This window comes from Colias croceus, chromosome 2, assembly GCF_905220415.1.
Source record: "Colias croceus chromosome 2, ilColCroc2.1".
NCBI classification, from domain to species: Eukaryota; Metazoa; Arthropoda; class Insecta; order Lepidoptera; family Pieridae; genus Colias; species Colias croceus.
Window position 1 is genome coordinate 11,025,036 of NC_059538.1, and position 22,359 is coordinate 11,047,394.

Below are 22,359 nucleotides of genomic sequence, written 5' to 3' on the forward strand. Positions count from 1 at the left end.
AGCTGCAAATTCCCAGACACTGATCGTGTAAGTATTATTATCTGTTCATTTGACAAAGTATACAGAGTTATATTTTCTTGATTTCAAATACTGTTACGTCCTATTGTTAAAGTAAGCCTTGGAGTGTCTTGTCTTCCATTGCCACAAGGATCGTTGTTCCATTTGAATTCTCTTTTATTGATACTCAAATGCTTACGAATCGGAAAAAGGTAATCCTATCAAATAGTTACTTAGATATTTTTATCTTCAAATGAAAATTAAAATATCAAGGTGGAAGTTTTTTTAGGGTTACCTAAGAAATAAGTAATTATTGATTATGTAGTTTTAGACAGCAATGTGATATCTTCAAATAAAAAAATTGCATTCTTCTTCTGGGTAATAGAAGCAGTTTTGACACCAAAAATACAATAATTGTTATCGCTAGTCATTTACAAAATGAGAGGATAGATTTATATTTTCAGGCGTACTGCAAATGATGCATTTAATTCGTTTTATTAAATCTGTAATGTTCCAAGGCTATTTAAAGTCATGAATGCAAAAAAATAATCGTCTTCAGACAGCGATCTACATCTATACCGTTCTGCCTACGAATGTACTACATATAGTACATAAGAATAAAAAACTCGCACACCAAGGGCTCCGAACAAACCAATTTTTTATTATGTTGTAACTCTAAAATTTTATGATTTTCGAAATTATTCCTCAATCTGCGCTATAAGAGCTTATTTTACCCCAATTTCAAAACTCTACGTACACGGGAAGTACCCTGCAGGTGTCGATTCCCTTGCTAATGTCGAAATTTGCGAAAATTTGCAGCATAAACGGCTGTATCTTTTAATTGCGTTGGTTTATAAGTTTGATTTTTTCGCAGCTTCAATCGACTCAAGTAATCAATATAAATTTCAGTTAAATGTCACATTACTTGCTCCTTATAAAATGGGTCTTGACAGACAGATGGGCAGATGGGATGGACAGACGTAATCTTATCAGGGTTCTGGACCCTTAAAAACCAAACCCTTTGGGATGCAGCCGTTAATACTGCAATCAAAACCGACAGGGTACTTCCCAAGTACATAAAATCTTTAAATTTGGTAAAAAGCAATGTTTTATAAAAACAGATATAAGAATAATTGAAAAGAACATGATTTTTTAATTGCCATTTACAAATAAAAAAAGTACTTAATAATTTCAACTTTCAACTAATATGAACGCCTACGTGTATTAACTTGATATTCACATTTAAAACTCAGATTTACAATTTAAAAGATACCTACAGCATAATAAAAAAAATAAGTTTGTACGAAGCCCTCGGTGCGCGAGTCCGACTCGCACTTGGCCGGCTTTTTATTTTTTCTGAAACTTAAGGTTCCCCAATAAATAATAATATGTTGTATTTGTATGAAGGTAAGAATATGTACAATTAAAGTGTTAAATTTCTTTTTGAGTTTGTCCTACACAAATTACATAGTATCACTTTGTCCTATATATAGGTCATAGTGAAAACCATTGTTCCCTTGTTCATTGTTGTTTGTAGGTTTTTTTACTATTTTTCCAGCATATATACACTTTTAACCATAATATACTAAAACTAAAAGAATTAAGAAAGAAAATGTGTCTCTGGAATTTTTTCGTAAGCAGGTTACGGCTATGATATATAAAAGAGCTAGATACGTTACCCGCTCTCTATTTTGGCAAGAAAAAACTCAGGTAAGTGCCCGAGTTTCACTTAGTCACGCACCATTCAGCGTCGTGGCTGGACGTTCTTTTTGTATTTTAATCGGCAGTTGTTATTACGAAGTACATGAGTGAGACATGTATTATGTCTCGTGCGTGAGAGTGAAAGAGAGAACAACTGTATTGGTGATAATGCGTTAGTAAGTAGGTATGTATTAATTACGCTGTTTTTTAGTGCAATGATGTTGGCGTATGCCGCGTCTACTAGTATAATAGGTCATTGGGTTACGGACTATAATTTTTGTAGTTGATTATGTATATCGTTTTTAACCTGAGGACAATTATAAATACCACAAAAACGATACCTTTCAATATAAACAAAACATATTATCATGTACATTTTATTTTGTATGAAAATGAAAAATTTAATTGAAGACGAAATTTAAAAAATAGTGACGTTGAATTTGTGAACATCCTGTATGCGGATTTTACGGGGAAATTATTGTCGGTTTTGATTTGAAAACGAAATATCTCTAAAATGGAACACAGTATCAAATTTTCAATTATATCATTAAAATCTTCATAAAATTTCTCGTAAAATGATGTAAAGAACAAATACAATATGTAAAAAAAAAATATGATTTACCAGGGGTCAAAAACTAAGCAACGTACAGTTAAGTGATAGATACATATTTGAAACCATTATTTATGGTATAATTGTTGGTAATTTTCATTATTTCGGCACATAAACATTAGGTTATATAGTCAATAATAATAAAAAGACCAATAAATAATTACCGTTTTTCAACTTTCCGCAAAATTTTACATTTTGTAAAACTTTAAAAGTTAAAAGTTACTCGACTAAAGTATGACATAATTACTGTTATATTTCGAATATTTATCGGTCAAATTATTATTGGATGGACTTTAAATATTCAGTAATTCATAAGCTATCATCTAAATAGTCGTTTATGCAGATTTGAACTATATTTGCGTTACAATGAGCCAATTTCCAACCGGCGGTGATTTGGCACAGATCTGTGCCCCGACAGACTACGGGTACAAAATTTTTGGCACAGATCTGTGTTCCGACAGACGAGGGTTTAATCGTATCTCATAGTCAAATCCTGCTAAAAAGTTTGCATAGTGTACTAGTCGTATGGCTGTTGTAGCTGGTGTAACTTTCTCTGGGTGTAAAATTCTAGCTAATGGTTGATTATCTACAATGAGTAATATCTTCCTGCCGTAACAATATTGAAAAACTTGGTAGTATTTAGGACCAATGCAGTTCAGAAAAATCTGTGATTTTGTTTTATCATTTGTGACTCCTTTTAAATTAATGTAATTTTCTAACCTTTGTAAATACGATGCGAAACTTTCATTGTTTTCGTCGTATGGTTGTAATGTAATTCCACTCACCGATTTATCCGTATTTTGTAATTGTTGTTGTAATTGCGCTTGTTGTACTTGAATTCCTCGAATAGTTTCTAACATTTGAGATAATACTTGCCCCAATTGCTGTTCCATTTTGCGTACTTGTAATGTATTGTATATTATTGTAAAGGAAAAAGGAGGTTGTGAAGCGGGTTATCATCACGGGATTTATGGTGCCAACATTTTTATTTAATGAAAAATATATCTGTGTATTGTCTTACAACTATGAGCTATGTAATTTTTTTGATAGTGGATTTATTAATTACTAGCGGTCCGCCACAGCTTCGCCCGTGGTACATAAAAGGTAGCCTATGTTCTTTCTCAGGGTCTAAAGATGTTTTACCCGCAGTGCTTCATTCCTATTGGTCATAGCGTAATGATATATAGCCTATAGCCTTCCTAGATAAATGGTCTATCTAACACTGAAAGAATTTTTCAAATCAGACCAGTCATTCCTGAGCTTCCTTAAGTTTTATAATATTAGTATAAATTTTTATTTGTATTGCATAAGTGTTACTGATTACTAAACATTTGCTTAAAGTAACATGTTTTTTAATGTTATGATTAACTTTAATATAAGTTTTAAACCGCGCGGAGCAGCTAGTAATTAGTATAATAGTATAAAACAAAGTCTCTTTCTCTGTCCCTTTGTACTCTTAAATCTTTAAAACTACGAAACGGATTTTGATGCACTTTTTTAAAATAGATAGAGTCATTCAAGAGGATGGTTTTAGTAAATAATTTATTAGGTTTTAGACAAAGCGGGCGAAGCCGCGGGCGGTAAGCTAGTTTAAAAATAGAATACATATCCATAAACTGTCCTGTGTGACACTAACTAAACCTATATCAAAGTTTTTTGGTATAGTCAGTGATAAAGCTGTTGTTGCAATTAAAATACAAGATATTTATATTCATCTTATAACTTACAAATATGTACATCTATACATACAAGCAGGAAGCAACGATTACCGCACACTAACCTACATAAAACCATTTACTATAGGGCTTCCCATTTTCTAGGTCTCTCGGTCTATCCCTGACCCACACAAAGGTTAGGGGTGCATACTTACAGATTAGACCTTATTGCCGTACATAGTGACATTTTGTAATGCAATATTGTGTGGAATAAAAAGTTATGTAACGGAATGCATTTATGTTCATTAGTAGTTATATAAATTTCATGTAAGGTAAATATGTAGATTGTAGGTTAAATAATAATAAGTACTTATATTGCTTTTAAAATTATGACAGACAAAAACATTTGAAATAACTTGCCAGATTTATATATTTTTTTTTTGGTATATTTAGGAGGTCTTAGAACAAGTAATTATCATTGATAACTTCATAAGGGTACATTAGTGGAACTTAAACTAAATTTGGTGGGTCAGTATAACGTAACGGCACCGGTTTCCGACTAGCCTCCTTTATCCGACCATTTTGATTTTTATTTGATAAAACGTTTAAAATACGCGCGACACTCGTGAAACTGAAGGCTTTCGATTCAATCACTTATCGTACGTCATCTGTCCAAAATTGGGTTTCAAATTTTAACCGACATTTCGTCAATCCAAGAAAAGCTAGGCGAGGGTGTAGTTTGTATTGAATTGAATGCGAAAAAAACATAAAACGCTGAAAATAAACATTTGGATTTTTACGCTAAATACTCTGGTAAGTTTGTGGTTAATTTACTTTGAACGTTTTATTGGTGTTTTATATTATTAATTTTAAAATATACATGCAAAGGTAGCGTGTTTTTATAGGTTTTTTTGGACAAATAATTATGGACGGAATGAGGAGCTTTTCAAAATAACAACATTCCGAAATCCGACCGAATCGGTCGGTAAACGGAATTTCGCACTTTTTAAAAGAAGGTAATTATCTATTATGCATGTTGTTTTGTGGAGGTTTCGTATTAAGTTATTTATTCTAAACGCTATGCTCATATACTACACCTGTATGCGACCAATGCTAACTTTAATGGATTATTTGTAATATACGTTTTAACTGACACTGTTTTTTGATTTTTTCGTTATTCATTTACAAAGACCGGTCTGGTTTAAAACCCCTATATTTTACGTTTATGACACATAATTGCATAACTACGAAATTGTGAGATCTTTATAAGTGTACATATGAAATAGAAATGAACTAAAAATGAATATCAATTTCGGTTTAGAGGCTTTATTACGCAAATTTAGGTTTGGTCGGAATCTAGGTGCGATATATTTCCCTGTTTCCGTCCAACTGGGTTGCTTTTGCTTGCGCTGTGCTTGAGTGAAATTGCATGCGTTTATTTCAGGTCATCATCATGAGTGATAAAAAAGAGGCTGAAGTATTCTCATTAGCTGAAATAATACTTTTGGTGAAATGGATTTTAGAATTGGGCAAAGTAGTCAATGGGACATTCTAATTTAGTGTGGATGACCAGTGAGGCATTTTATGAGTTTGAGTTTGAGTAAATGTAATTTTAAACTACTACAGTCTAACATAGAGTTAGTTTTTGTTATTATAATAAATGCTCAAATATTATTTAAAACTAGCGGTCCGCCCCGGCTTCGCCCGTGGTACATATTTAAAATATCTCTCCATAAGAACCATCCTCGTACTTCAAGTAATATAATAAAAAAAGAATTATCGAAATCGGTCCACGCGTGATGCAGTGAAAAGACGAAACGGGTTTTTACGAATTTCCATTGTATTTCTATTATCATAAAGTTGATTTTAGTAGAAAATATTTGACTGGTCGGAATCTAGCTACTCAGTGGTCGGAAACACGTGTATTTGTACTCAGTCGGTCGGAAAATGGTGCTTTCAGTTAATTTCCAGTCGTGACAGTTAAAATCCAAATTTAGGTAATAAAAAGCCATTATGAAATACAATTATGTGCATATTTTAAAATATAAGTTCGTAATCTTTCATAATATCATTTTTTCTTATGACCTCTAGAGTATTTAATTTATCTTTTAAAGGATTCATTTAGCCGTATCAATCAGTGGTCGGTATTCGGTGCCATTACGTTAGTACTTTCTATTATTATTAGGCAATAAATTATTTTAAATAAAAACATATTTTGAAATATCTAGGTCATACTGCATTACTTTTGTATTATATTATGATGTTGATTAATATATCATCACATCTAATTGTTCCATTGTTTTGCTAATTACATGACGGTTTGGGTGCTATACACACATTATAATTAACTTTTCTATAGCTAAGGTCAAATAATGAAATTTAATACATACCTATAAATAACAAGTGCAATCTAATAATGCAACTAGCATCAATACAGTTATGAAATGCAGCACAAAACACGCATTATATATGCTTGACTGCTGTTAAATTACGTGTTTCAAAATTGCAAAGATTTTTTCAACACTGGCGTTACCATTCTCATCTTAATCACTTATCAAAACATATTAAGCACACTCAGATAAAGATTGGCACAGATAGGTCATTGTATATTCTATAACTCGGAATTGTTTGCGAGTGATAACAAAGCAATTTCGTAACAAAAACATTGAACGCGAATGAACAACATTTCAACGTGTTGTTTAAGCGAGAAATGAAGCCCGATCTTCGATACGGGCCGTGGGGTGCTGGTTTAATCCAATTTAGCGTCGAGACACACATCCCAGCAATGAATCACGTGTTGACAATAATAATAAAATTCATTTTGTTCGACATTATTATGGGTACATACATCTATCGTAAAACTTCGTCCATTATTTACATCTAGATACGAATCACTTGTACTTACGGTAAATAGTAAAAAAGCCGTCTTTGTACACATTAAACTTATAATTTTGCGAAAATTAACACTATTTAGACGATTAATCGATAAAATGATTAACTTTAGTTCGTTTTAATTACGACTGATTACTTCATAGATGGAAAAAATGATGTCAACTGTCAAATCGATTGACAATTACAATGTCATTCTAAACGTCAGAACATATTTTTTTTTACTTTTATAATAATACTGTAAGATGCCTGGAGTTTGGTATTTGTTAATATTAGTCGTAGTTTTAATGTGCTACACTGTACCTATGTGGTTTACAGACATTTGATATTTTCATATCCACCGCAAGGCTAAGGCCGCCTGTCCACCTGCAAGAAAACTTCCGCGAGAAATGTCCGACAGTCTGTCCGACAGCAATTTGCAATTCTTATTCCGCGTTTCCACCTGCAAGTAGACTTGCAAGTTGCTGTCAGACAGACTGTCAGACATTTCTCGCGGAAATTTTCTTGCAGGTGGAAACGCGGCCTAAGAGGGGATTTTAGCACTTTTAGAGTGGTACTTATTCAAATCGACTATACGATACTATACTTTACAAGGTGTACCATATTGTGAGAGTATGGACCTAAGGCATGGACACTGTTAGTTTATGTATGTTATGTGTAGCTATGACATATTTTAAAAAAGACTCAACTTAGACTTGGTCTTTAATCTTAACTTAACACCACATTATTGTTTAATCTAGGGAATGCAAATATACATTCAATCTGTATCGCTAAATTTAATTAACAGGCGAGGAAATTTACAATATAATACTATCCCCTTTTGTATCCGTAAGTATCTACCTACACTCTAGCTCTAGAAAATAGTGTTGCGTAAATAATTATTTCTAAATACTATTAGCGAATTTGCAGTATTAGTAGTTCAATTACTTGAACTATTTCTAATCTTATTAACACATATTAAATAAATAAACATTGAAGGGCGGAGTAGGTAATCCTATTGCTTTTCATCCATATTATTATAAAAATATAAAGAGAATATAGTGATATTACTACATAAGTACCTAATATTATTAATTATAATGAATATTTAACCGGAGTCACCGACATAGCTTGCTGGATTAGCACATTGAAGTGGCAATGAGCAGGGTGCCACCATGATTAGCCCGTAGCCGGTGACCTTTAGGTAGTAATATATGGAATTGAATTTTAGCGAGTCCATTTTTTTATGTGAGTGGTCGTGTGACGAAAAAAATACAAAATCAAGAATTTATGGCGCCAAAAAATCTGAAAAGAATTAATGTTTAAAAATTCATGGAGCTTGGTATCATAAAGAAAATACGAATAGGTATGTATAAATAACTTAAAATAAATAATTGATTAGGAAATAAATAAAGCAAAAACATGTAGTCGGATTTTTGTTATTATAATAATAATTCTTGTTTCAGATTGAATCCGATTACAAGATTAATAATATAATTGAACAATCGATCGATAATCCATAATTAGAAAATGGTGTTGCTGAGGATAAGAAAAAAAGGTGGTTACAAAAGTCAAGATAATAATTATGAGAAACGAGAAATGGATACCTATGGCCCATGTTTAGAATGATAAGTTTTTTTTCCAATTAAAACGCTAATCATTCCCTAGCCTAGCGACCGATTAAACACTAAATATGATTAGTATCAATTAAATTAAATAGTGATCAAATATATTAAAGATAATCAACGCGTGTGTGATAAAAGATTGATAGGACACATTTTATCAACGAATAATTCGTAAACTTGTATAATTATTTTAGTACAATTTACAATCGCTTTGCTCTCGTACAAAGTATAAATGAAAACAACCGAATTTATGATTAATAGTATTCTAGATTCATCATTGTGTGGACATATTGAATTATAATGGTAAGTTTGAAGTGAATAAATAAAATAATGTGACTTTAAAAGTATGGATTGGTTGGTATTACTATAAAATGTTCAGAAAAAATATGATAGCCCAGTTATTTAGGTAGGTATAGAACGCAGATCGAGCTGGGTAAACTATGAAGTTATGTACTTATGTCTTAATTCTATTCAGATTATATTTAAAAACTGAGTTTGTTTACTAATCTCAGGAACAATTGCATTGAAAAATACTTCTGTTACTTCTGTGTAAATAGTGTCTATTAGGATTTAGGGCTATACATATGTATAACGTGCATATAACTATAGGCCATCACGCAACCAATAGATTAGTTGCATAGTAGCAATGAAAAATTATACAAAAGCTTGAAAAAGTTTTCTTTTGAAAGCAGACGACTTTGTATTTTGCATACTGCAAATCAGTAAGATTTTTGTAAATAATTATGTAGTTTAAAGTTTGAACTTAGCAGAAACATGCAAGTATTGGAAAAATAAATCATTTTTCCCGCTTAATGTAAAAAAATAATCGTTACTAGTTCCCTGTAGACTATTTTGTGCATTACTAGGTAAATATTAGTACCTACAAATTCATGGATTCACTATTTTTTAGTCTCTTTTTCTTAAAGTTGAAACTAGTTTCCCTAATTTCAGATGAGTCCCAAAGAAGAATCAGACAATATAGGTTCTGCATTGGAAGCAGTTATCGCTAGTGTTGGTGAATTAGGGTTGTACCAACGTTTGCTATGTATAGTGATGCTACCGTTTGGTTTTGCATGGGCGTTCTCGTATTTTGTGCAAATGTTTATCACAGCTACACCTCAGGAACACTGGTGTAGAGTGCCTGAATTGGCATCGTTGGATATTAATCTCAGGTAAATATACGACATGAAAGGGATAGATAGAAAATTTACAAATTGTATTTTATTATATCATATAATAATAATTTATTTTATTCTTACCTTTATTCTTATAATTTGAGCGTTTTCAGTAAGGTATTATTACAAGTATTATGAATCCTTGAAGGATGCTTTTAATCCCTTAACAATAACGTACAGTTTACACAAGTTAGTTATAGATGATTTTTACCTCGATTTATACAATATTTTCAATTTTTTTAATGTTTTTCGATGGTTTTTTTTCGTTTTCACATTTTTACTCTCTAGAGTAAGTAAGAGTAAAATTTTATTGTGAAAAACCGACAAATTACCGATCTTTCAGACGACAATTATCGGTACCATCCACAGGAGACTACGATGTTGATAATTGCATGATGTTCGATGGTAATTGGACTCAAGTGTTGGAGACATTACGACCACCAGATGCAAATACACCACTAGTTCCTTGTCAGAATGGTTGGGAGTTTATTTTGGACGATATTCCTTATTCTACTGTTGTGAGCGAGGTTGGTTTTAAAGAGCTTTTCGAAAAAATTGTAAAATGTTCAGGAGAGGATAGAAAATAATACAGAAGTAGCAAAAATTTTGATATTGCAATAAAGCTAAAATACGTTTCTGTTATAGTTGCGTATCTTTGGTATAGTGATTTTTGGCTATTGGGTAATTGTTAAAGATGGTATCTAATGTTTGTTAATAAACTTGAATCAAATATGTTGCATAATATTTATTTATTTATTTATTTATTTTCCTCAAAAACTTACAACTACAGTTACAAAGTATTACATAGTATAAATTGGAGAGGACTGGTGTCTGCGATAGGCAAAGCCTGTAATGCAGATCGCCAGGCACTCACCCAGTCGAACCGTTTAATATTTGCTTAGTAACATAATATTAAAAACATGAAATAACCGTTTAGAGGTACAAAACATAGTACAAAAGAGAAACAAAAGGGGAAATATAATATCTTAAATGTTAGATAAAAATTTAACATTTTACAAAAGTTAAAAAAAAGAACAATTTATACAAGAATAGATTTGGTACCTATATTGTAGAGTATATAAGTGAGTGTGTGTGAAAGTGTGTTCGTGTATATGTGTGTGTGTGTGTATGTGTATGCATGTATGCGTGTGTGTGTGTTTTATGTATATATTAAAATTTACTATAGTTTTACGTAGCGTATTAAATTCTCAGTAGATTCATAATCGAGACTTTTTAGCCATGTTGAAGTTTTTGATTTGCAAGCACCTGTAGTCAATGAATAAATAGATAATTTACCATTTAACTTATTATACAAATAACTACCTTGAAAGCAAAAGAAACGACGAGTGAATGATGTCGCGGGTCTCAAACCATAGGGGCGTATCCACAAAACCCCTACTTTTCAGGAGAGACAAAAAACTTAATAACTTTTTTTGTGATTGAGCCACCTTGTTGTGTTTTTGCATGTAGCTATATATTTACACTGCAGTTAATATGGAATGCTTGGTTTTGAGATATTCCCTCTGTAACACTAGTTTTTAGCTGATACGTCTATTTGCCATGACGAATAGACGGCAAAACTCCGTCAAATTTCCCCCATAAATGTATGGAATTTATGGACGTAAAACCCTTCTCCTTAAATTATTAATATTTATACTTATATTTATTTTTACCTAGTTGGTGACTCAAAATATTGTAATTTAGGAATGAGAACCCATCGAAATTAACGTTATTTACGCGGTTTTTAAAAATCTTACGCCTGTTTGGCTTGACATTTATATTGAGAGGCGTTTGAATTCAAAGTAGAGGTATAAACCAGTTTTATTCTACAATCTAGACAAAAAAAAACAAATGGACGTAATTACACAATATTTTCTGTGTGAAAATAAAAATAAGCATATAAAAAATTAAATTTATTTATAAATCTGAACATAGTTACTTACCTACTTTAAATGACTAAAGTCACAAACATTTAGAACTACGTTAAAAACAACCGACTTCAATATGTAACGGAAAAGTAAAAAATAAAAAGAAGATTTGATGTTATTAATTATAACATATTATTTAGATGTGCTATTTACTAAATAGGTTTGATACTAAGTGCTTAGTGCTTGGCACCGACTTCAAAGTTATTTAATATATAGCACATCTAAATAATAATATGTAGTAATTAATAATATCAGATTTTTTTTTTTTACTTTTCCGTTATTGAAGTGGGTTGTTTTTAACGTAGTTATTTTTAATACTTTATAATGTATTTATCAACACGAATCAAACGAGCCCAAACTCGATAAAGTTGAGTCAATATATTACTGAGTTCCTATGGCCACCTTCCGATTCCATCATCAAATCAGCTCCTTGTCATGATAATGTTTCATCGTTATCCAATTTACATACGTTTACAAAATTTCAGCTTAATCGGTTACCGGGAAGTGTATTAAAGTTACTTGCTAGATTTCAATTAACACGTTAGCTGCGAAACAGGGCTTGAAACACCCTGTCCGTGTCTCGTCGTTATAGCGGTAGCAAAAAACTTAAACTTCTCTGTCGTGCGGGAGGCATAACTTCCATCTGGTTTAGTGTAGGAAAGTGATATCTATATATCTGAGATGTGCTATTGATTCCTAGTTCAATGGTATACCGACCTTAATACCGGGTTTCTTAGACCTCGTGCCGCACTGAACAAATAAAAATTCTAACACAGTGCGGAACGAGGTTGCGAACACCTCGTACCACCACGCACCTCGTACCGCACCCTAAGCTAGCTTCACGCGGTTAGTGTTGTGCAACGCATTCGAGACTATTTGTGGAACAACTTATTGAACTTTTACAAAGAAGGACTTGAATGTGGATACAGGTAATTTTCAAACATACTAACTACTCGTTATAATAAATATCGTTAATAGAAACGTGAATGTGACATGTTGAGTAAATTTCTTCAAATAGGTTGATAATCATGATTACTATTAGTGTGTTTGTTCATTGAATCAACTAGCGGCAAATCCAAAACACCCGGCAATCGGTGTATGGCTCATCAAAATTTAACTCTTGCCCAAGTCAACAAGCCAACAAACAAGGCACATCATCTCTTAAAGGGATCAAAGAAGAGTAGATGTGTAGGATGTTACGAAAAACTCCGCACCTTCTTAACAAGTCGTGAGGCCGAAAAAGGTAAAGAAAATTCTCACAGAATGCACTGGTTGCAAACAATATTATTGTTTGGCCTGTTTTAATGAAAAACATCCATAAGTTTGATAAATAAATACAATTAAATAAAATCGATATTTCTTTTCCCATCACTAAATTATATGAAAAACTGCTATTGTTCAGTGCGGTATGGGGTACATCAAACCCCACATTTTATTTTACCCCTAGAATCTAAACTAACTAATCTAACCACGGGCGACGGTAGATTTAGGTTAATGAACTCATTGTTAATAATAATCACGACAAAAGTCGCACACTTTGTCTTATTTGGCGCCAGAAAAACGATTTTGGTCTCCTACGGGCGGTGGGGTTTAATATGCCTCGTGCCGCCACAATCTCTGGTATAGGACAAGGTTTAAAACGACCCGTAACGCAGTAATGGAAAGTACAGATATTTCTGTGCCGCAGTGAACGTGTTAAGTCATCGAGATCAGACAAAAATGCTCATAAAATAAAAACTGCTAGGCCTATCCGAATAAATTTTTTATGAGACCAATTCGACACCATTACACATCAAACAAAAAAAGAATCACATAGATCGGTCCAGAAACCTCGGAGTAATCGATGTACATTAATAAAAAAAATATACTGGCCAAATTGATAACCTAATTTTTACATGATTTGCTGGAGACATCATTACATATCTTAGCATTGAAGCCACCACTGAATTTCGATTTTGTCCTGGGCAGCAATCAGAATAAAGAATCAGGTGTTCCACATTGGTAAGCTTGGTGATATAAGTATACAAACATGTTGAGACTTCATTCACCCCTCTATTTCTCTCGTACTCTGGCCAAAAGTAACAGTAGCCCAGTTTGCTCACTGCATTATGTATTGTGAAATTCATAAAGCCCAATTTCCTTTTATAAAAGATAGGTTTACCCAAAATGTCCATTAGGGACAGTATAATACTGCTTCGAAATCAAAGGTATAGACAAGAAGAGTAGAGTCAACCATTGCCTTTAATTTATCTTCTTCTTTTCTTCTTTGGCATATTCTTTCCTATTAACATGTTTTTCATACTCCTCCTGTTTTTCTTTCTGTTCTTCTTCGGGTAACTGCTCAAACTTATGACACCAACATTGGTCTATCCTCGGCTTGTGAAAATCTATATTATTTTCCAGAATTAATTCTTTGTATGAAATCTTGCAGATAGGAACCTTATTATTTTCCATGAAATGTTCTTTATAAAATAACTAGCTTACCGCCCGCGGCTTCGCATGCTTTCTCTAAAACGTTTTGAAATTTAAACTATCCTATCTCTCAAGTTGGATCGAACTGTACATGGGGTGCGAATTTTATTATAATCGGTTATGTGGTTTAGGAGTCCATTGAAGACAAACATTGTGACACGAGATTTATATATATTAAGAAGATATATAATATATAGTATATTCACTAAAGTTATTCCACGCATTAGAATTACATATACTCGCTTTGGCATCTCACTGCAGAATGATCGTGTTTCCGTGTTGTTGACATGACGATACGTCCACCAACTTGCTCTGTGACATCCTCCTAGTGACGAAATCTGGAGACAGCAATACTAAAATATGTAGACGTATGTGCATACGTCCGCAGTGATGACTAAATATCCCCAGGATCATGTTGACATTGATGATCGTATGTGCATACGTCTATATAGCTCGATACAATGATTTCAGGTTAAAATAAAACAAACAGTCGTATGTGCATACGTCTATAAGGCATGTCAAAACTGCCTCAATAAGCAATAATATTGCTCTTACGTCTATTATACGGCTATATGGCCTAACAATAATTGTAGACTGTCTAGCTTACGGCAAATAATATTTTGCATTTTATACAAAAAGTAATCAGTATTAAATTATAAGAAAAATTGAGGTTATGTATTGCTTAAAGTAGAATCCAATGGCATTAAAAACGAAAAATCGCATTTTTGCATATACGCCCCTATGGTTTGAGACCCGCGATGTATTAGGTGTATATTGATCACAAACTCTATCTAATCGACGCTTTGTTTTTAATTTTTGAGAGTCATATATGAGTAAACTGTGTTGTCTGAGAATGGTATGAAGAACAAAGAGTTGACGAACGGTTAAAACATCCCATTTTGCGTAGAGGGCGGTCGTTGGGTGATAAAAAGGTAAGAAGGAACCAACCTTTAGTACAGCTCTCTGGGCTCTTTCCAGTTTTAACAGAAAAGTTTTCGGTGCTCCTCCCCAAGAGGTTATGCAATAAGAGAGGAGGGATTGACACAAGGCATAATATACAGATTTTATGACATCTTTATCCGCAACGTTTCTCAGGCATTTAAATACACAGATAAGTTTGCGTATTCTTCCAGATAACAAATCAATGTGTTCCTGAAAATTTAGCTTATCGTCCAACACAACACCCAGATATTTCATAGATTTTGTACATTGAAGTATTGGACACGAACAGGTAGAGTTATCAAAGTTGAGACAACGATGAGATTTGATCAGAAAAGTCTGCGTTCTTATGTTTCTGTTTCGTAGATGAAACAGAAACATAAGAACTAATAAAATATATATAAAAAAATAATATAATAGACCTAAACAATAATTTATAATACAACAATTATTATCTGATTTAATTACAAGTTTTAGAAATTATCCCACATTTGCACTATAAGCTCTTGAGCTGAAAAGCTATATAGGTAGAACGTTTTCTATTTCCTTTTAGCGTGAGTGGGTTTGCGATAAAGCTAGCTTGGTGCCTTGGACGCAATCCATAAGTTTCCTTGGGTCAATCGTCGGTGGTATACTATGTGGTACATTAGCTGATAGATATGGGAGACTGCCCGTTCTTATATGTGAGTCAACTTAATAATATTAATAAAAACTAATCATTAAAATTCTTGTGTCGCGGTGTTTGTAGTTAAACTCATCCGAAATGGCTTGACTGATTTTCATGAAATTTTGTGTGCATATCAGGTTGGTCTGAGAATCGCACAACATCTATTTTTCTATTTCCCTCTCAGTCTTTTTAATTGAGTGGCAAGTGGCAGTGTGGTTATTCGGTTGGTCAATATGATGAAATCCTAAATTCAATTGGTTCGTTATTCAAAAATAAGGTCGTTGTAAATTCGAAAATACCGTCTAGCGAAGAATGGACCCCATTTTTATAATTGACAGGAATTTAACTCCTCTCTGTCCAGATTTTGCCATGAGATACCGGATAAATATGCCTATCGATATGCATTTGAGTAGGTAAGGTAAATACTTTTGTGAATACATATAAACATACCTGTGTGGTTGTTTCTAGTGGCCAACGCGTTTGGTGCTATAGGAAATATTGCTTCTATGTTCACGTCTGGATTCTGGGACTTTGCAGCTTGTCGTTTCGTAGCCGGAATGTGTGTGGACAGCTGTTTCATACTTATTTTTATACTTGGTAAGTAAAAAGTTATTAATGATTCTGAAATATAGTATTAAAAACACGCTTTATAAGGTAATCTCACGAAATTATTGTGTTGTTACCGATCCTTGTTAAGTGTACAAAGTTTGAATTAAATCTATCCATTGAGAGTGGCTGAAAATCAAGTCTAAAAGAGTCAGAACAATTAAAAATAAATATTGCGGCTTTTACTCTTAGTTGATCACTAATACTATACTCGCAAGTATTTTAGTTTTTAAACTAATTTAAAATTATTTTTATGTTCTTACAATTATAATTTTCATAAAACAATAAATAATATTTTCAGTATTAGAGTACGTGGGAACAAAATACCGTACTGTAGTATCCAACATATCCATAGCCCTGTTTTTCGGAGGAGGTTGTATCCTACTCCCCTGGATAGCTCTATGGGTCTCTGATTGGAAGTTACTTATGATAGTTACTTCGATACCAATGATTGTGGGGTTCTTGGCGCCCTTCGTGGTACCGGAGAGTGTGAGGTTAGTTTGTTTTTTTTTTTAATTTCCGAATTATCTAATATTATTTTTATTAACCGACTTAAAAAAGGAGGAGGTTCTTAATTCGACCGTATCGTATATTGTTTTGTATGATTGTTGTTTATATCAACTCAATATTACAAAAAAAAAATAACTTCCGAAAAAGTGGAATCATAAACCTACGTAAGTAGCTTCGTAGGTACGGAATACGACATTTGTGAACGTATAATATATTTCAATACAAATGTTTAACCCTTAGCTGGTATCGGGGGTCAAAAATCACCCCAGTGCAACGAAATTTTGGTCATAACTTTTTAGTGTTATAACTTACACTCTTGTTGATCTAGCTAATCTCATAACATCTCGGGCGTGAAACGGACGACATACAAGTGTTACTTTTCTGTTACAAGGAGCCGAGGTACGTACACTGCTGGGGTCAAAAATCACCCCCGATACCATTTGTGTAAGTTTTTCTGAATTTATTCTAAAATTATTTTCTTTATTTTTTGAGTTATAAACGATCATTACGGAGAGTTTTTTGACTGACGATCAAATAGCTGAATTATTAGAGGACGAAAAAGAAGAAAATGAACCGGAAGCCTTCAACAGACCAGCTGCTTCTGTAAGTGATGATGAACAAATAAGTGATTGTGAGGAAGCAGAGATAGCTACTTGTTCTGAAGAGAGTGTATTAGAAGCTGACTCCTCAACTTCAAGTTCTGATAGTAGCAGCGAAGGAGATGATGATGAAGAAGAAGCAGCTAGTCATACCTCTGGCGAACAGCGATCATATGTTCTAAATGTTAGAAATTTTACTAAGAATTTTGTTACTGGTACATATGTTGTCATTTTTTTTGTTTTCTATGTTTTTTGATAAAAGTTGATTTTTTTATTATTTCGACTATATAAGAAAACTATAGTTAGAATATTTTTTATGTTAATTTTTAGTTTTTGTAGAATTTATGGATCTCAAAGTGAACATCACTAAAATTAAACCAAAAATAAGATATAATTTGATTTGAAAAATTAGTATGGTTAATTACTTTATAGAGCACTATATTGTCGTTAAATGCTTACTATACGAGTTACTTAATTAATAAAAGTGTATTAAAAAGTAAAAAACCTGTTTTTATAACATTTTTTTTTTAATTTTCTCATGGGGTCTTTTTTTACCCCCGATACCAGTTAAGTTGGCCAAGTTGAGCGATACCAGCTAAGGGTTAAACTACATAGAAATCATAATTATTGTCTTCTTATCTAATTCTAACAAATTTACTCTCTGATACGTATAAGAGTAATAAAGAAAGAGATGCATTTAATTCTTTGTCCAATAAAAAAAAAACTAATTTTTTTAGGTGGTTGGCGACGAAGGGTCGGATTGATAAAGCCGTTGAGGTGCTCAAGAGATTCGAGAAAATTAATGGCAATAAAATACCTCAGAATGTGATGGATCAATTTATTGTGAGTTTCATATGTTTTTATAAAGTAAATAACAGTTTGGAAAATGAAAGTTTTTTATTCGGTATGTATAGTGTATAGAGTGTACGTAGAGTAGAGTGCAAATAAAATTCTTTTAATTTTCATTGTTTCTGGTGAATCGTAACTAATGAGAATAAATGAATATGTTTATATTAAAGTACAAAATTAATTAATTGCCTTCATTGCACAGAACATTTTTTTGTAAAAATGTGTAATAAATTGTAGGTATATTTCGTTATTCCTTACATTCTCCAGGGATATTACCACATTTCTAATATTTACTAGCATCGAAAGTGAAAGGAAACTAAAAATGATGTTAAAATTAATGACACATGTTTTTTTGACAAGTACCTAGGTACTGGGCCCTTTTTTTAGCCAATCGCCAAGAACACCATTGACTTAGACCGGCATCTCCCTGATCCTCAGAACCCCCTTCCTGGCCATTAATGCCTCCCAAAAATACATAATTTATGCACGAATGCGGGATTACAACCCGCATCTTTCACTTTGCCAAGCTATGGCTTGGCAAGTCTCTGATTTATAAAGCACTAGGTTTCCGCCCGCGGCTTCGCCCGCGCAGTCAAAGAAAAAGCCGCATAGTTCCCGTTCCCGTGGGATTTCCGGGATTGCGTCATTTTCCCAGGATAAAAGTAGCCTATGTCCTTTCTCGGGTATCAAAATATCTCCATACCAAATATCATGAAAATTGGTTCAGTAGTTTAGGCGTGATTGAGTAACAGACAGACAGACAGAGTTACTTTCGCATTTATAATATTAAGTATGGATTGGAATGGTATAAAAACTAAACATCATAGATTATTCTTATTTTAAGCTTACCGCCAGAAACACGAAGGACGAAGACCACGGCATCACCCTGATCTTCCGAACTCCCTCCCTGCGCCGCATGGTGCTGTTTCTTGTGTTCACGTTCATGTCCGTCGCCGTGATGTTCGACAGCATCATCCGCATGTCGGAGAACCTTGGCCTGGACTTCTTTGTCACTTTCTCTATCACTTCTGCTACGGAATTACCGTCGATCGTGGTTCTTTTGCTGCTTTTGGACAGGTATGTATTTGGAAACCTACCTATACGTTTATAGTAATTGGTTGTCAATTTAGTTTTCAGAGATTTTACCCTGTTGTTCGGATAGCGCGTATTTTATGTAGTATCATGAGGTATTTAGATAAGCTTTTATAATCGTAGTTCAATAATTGTTTCGTTATATATCTTTATTTTGCCAATAACGTCTTCTAGGATCCCCAAATTATTTATTATTAAAAGACGTTTTATATTTGCAGATGTAATAACTAATAAACGAACCATTAATCATGACTTTTTTTACCATACTTTTGAATAGGTCAAGCCAGATTGTATTTTTATTTCGTAAGTAGGTATTATACCTATCTTCTCTTTCAGGTTAGGACGGCGCTGGCTGGTGTTTGCGCCGATGATGGCTGCAGGCGCCTTATGTCTCATAACTGCGTTTGTACCTCGAGGTAACTCAATTTCATCGAAAAATTGATCTCATACGTTGGCTAAAAAAGGGAACGTACAAAATCCTTTCTGAAGCATTGTGTACTTATTTTGTAGAAGTATTAAGAGGAGCTACAAAAAAAAAATATAACTTTTTATTTTGAAAAGTTCAACAGTGGCCTTTCCGTTGATAATTATTCTTTCGTTGATATTCTGGGACTTCTTTTTTTAGGGAATTTTATTCTATTATCGAAACTAATAGCATAATCACTTTTTCTTAGAGACTATTCGACTCCATAATTTTTAACGATTAATGTAACTATTCCGACATCTTATAAAATCAATTTCCCGTGTTTTTTTTTTCAGGTATAGTGAGGTTATCAATTCCTACCTTTTTTCCTTTATTTCAGGAATAATATCAGTCTCCCTAGCCGTAGTGGCGCGGTTTTTCAACAACATGTCGTACGTGGCCATTATCCAATGGACGCCAGAACTGATGCCGACGGTAGTGCGCGCTTCTGGCGCGTCGTTTGTGCACATTAGCGCGTTCGCTGCTGTCATTGTGACGCCGTTTATTGTGTATTCTGTAAGTATTATTTATAACAAGCAGTCCGCCCCGGCTTCGCCCGTGGTACATGTTTACGTTTTCTCTCCCTAAGAACCATCCTCTTACTTCAAGGAATATTATAAAAAAAATAACTATCGAAATCAGTCCACCCGTTCACGCGTGATGCCGTGACCAAGGGAAATATGGATTCATTTTTATATATAGAGATTACGCAATATCTGATGAAAATTAAGACAAGTTTCTGAAAAAGTAAAAGATCAGCTAGCGTCTTTTGGAACGAAGTTGCTTATCGCGTGTTGCGAAAGGGGGCTAGACGAAATTAAGGGCGGCCGTACACGGGTGGCTCGAGCGGTTAACGGCTGAGCGACGTACACAGACTGCTCGAACGTTCGGTTAAAACAAACCGCGCAGTTAACGGCTCGAGCAGTCCATGTACGGCAGTGAATGAATGTCCATAGTTCAACGCGCGGTCGCGGCTTCAAGCCGTCGCGTCGCGTCGGTCTCAACTGCTTGAGGCGGCCCGTGAACAGCCGCCCTAAGACCAAAAGTTGTGTCGTCGAACTTTAGATTCTTCGACATGTCTGTTTCCTCACTATGTGTCATTTTCTTTATGTAACAACGCTATTCAATCTAGCGTTTGTATAATAATGAAATACATAAAAGCATTAACATGTTTTTTACATGACATATTTGTATCTTGTTTTGTATAAGTATTTCCTGAAGTAAATAGGTACATGTTTTGGACATTAACAACGAACATGGTCACGGTCAGATTGACAGAGATGCAATAAAATTAGAAAAATAGATTTTCGACTGTGGCTTGAAAATACACAAAAATCATTTAAATATATAAGTAGTTGCAATTTGAAAGAAATACAAACACGATAAAGAAGCAAAATATACTTAATATGTATAAAGTTAGGATTGAACCATGTTTAAATTCAGATTAAAAGGATTTAATTTGAGAAATTAAAAAAAAATCGACCAGACAGGCGAAGCCTCCTCTCGAATTTAATTTCTAGAAGAAATACTTCTTCCATATCTTACAGGACCGCGTATGGGAAGGCCTATCGCTAATCATAGTGGGGGTGGTGGGGCTCAGTGGGGCGTCTCTAGCGCTGGTGTTACCTGAGACCAAGGGGGAGAGGATGCCGCAGACCTTGGACGAGTGGGAGGTGATGGCGAAGGTCCAGCCGGTTAAGAAGTAAGTATTTATCTATATCTATACTAATATTATAAAGCTGAAGAGTTTGTTTGTTTGAATGCGCTAATCTCGGGAACTACTGGTCCGATTTGAAAAATCCTTTCGGTGTTAGATAGCTCATTTATCGAGGAAGGCTAGGCTATATATCATCACGCTACGGCCAACAGGAGTGCCACGGGGGTGAAACCGCGCGGAGCAGCTAGTATGTATACATATAAAACTCAAATAGGTGACTGATATAAGTGATCTATCAACGCACAGCCCAAACCACTGGACGTATCGGGCTGAAATTTGACATGCAGGTAGATGTTAGGACGTAGGCATCCGCTAAGAAAGGATTTCCCGAAATTCTTGCAGGAACGGGGAAAAACGGGGATGCACGTACAAAGTCGTGGGCGGAAGCTAGATTATTTATAATAAGGTACCTTAGAGCTACACAATAATATAATTAATTTATTGTTAATAATAATTAAAACAAATGAGGTACCTACTTCAAAAACATAATTGCATTCTTCTTTCACAGAACGCAGTCTGCACCCCTCGGCCAAATCGATCCCAGCTGATATAAGGTTATTTATTTAATAAAAAATGTTTTTGATATACTTGTGTTGTTATTGAAAGAGCTTCAATTCTGAATTATTTTCCATTGTTTCCAAAAATGAAATAAATAACAAAATGACATATTCTCTATGATACGACAATTTTCTGAAAGTTTAGTAACTAACTACCTACCTACTTAATAAATTTAAATTTTTATTGACTCGGCGTATACAAACGCGAATATGAAAATAAGAACAGGTTTAGTTACAGATAATATAAAATATGGTTCAATTTATTTTAACAAGTAGGTAGGTACCGATTTTTAACGGGTTACACGCTCATTACCCATGGTGTTAATTAT

At 33.7% G+C, this 22,359-nt stretch overlaps 2 protein-coding genes across 3 annotated transcripts in view; one reads left to right on the plus strand and one right to left on the minus strand.

Annotated features, from left to right (window-relative positions):
* The window catches only part of LOC123705742 (E3 ubiquitin-protein ligase RNF13), a 31,357-nt gene extending 24,354 nt beyond the window's left edge, over nt 1-7,003 (minus strand). Inside the window, exon 1 of one of the 2 annotated variants that reach the window (XM_045654733.1) lies at nt 6,869-7,003. The gene's annotated coding sequence lies outside the window, so the exon portion shown is untranslated. Of the gene's footprint in view, nt 1-6,353; nt 6,775-6,868 lie in introns of those variants that run through there. The other variant, XM_045654734.1, reaches the window with a different exon arrangement.
* A 1,331-nt stretch (nt 7,004-8,334) lies between these two features.
* LOC123704429 (carcinine transporter-like) lies at nt 8,335-22,058 on the plus strand. The gene is made up of 11 exons (XM_045652821.1): nt 8,335-8,389; nt 9,408-9,628; nt 9,975-10,158; nt 15,524-15,653; nt 16,581-16,737; nt 18,090-18,195; nt 19,046-19,278; nt 19,630-19,709; nt 20,097-20,272; nt 21,304-21,458; nt 21,982-22,058. Exons 2-11 carry the CDS (start codon nt 9,408-9,410, stop codon nt 22,019-22,021), a joined length of 1,482 nt encoding a protein of 493 aa, XP_045508777.1. The 5' UTR covers nt 8,335-8,389; the 3' UTR covers nt 22,022-22,058.
* Nucleotides 22,059-22,359: the final 301 nt, after the last annotated feature.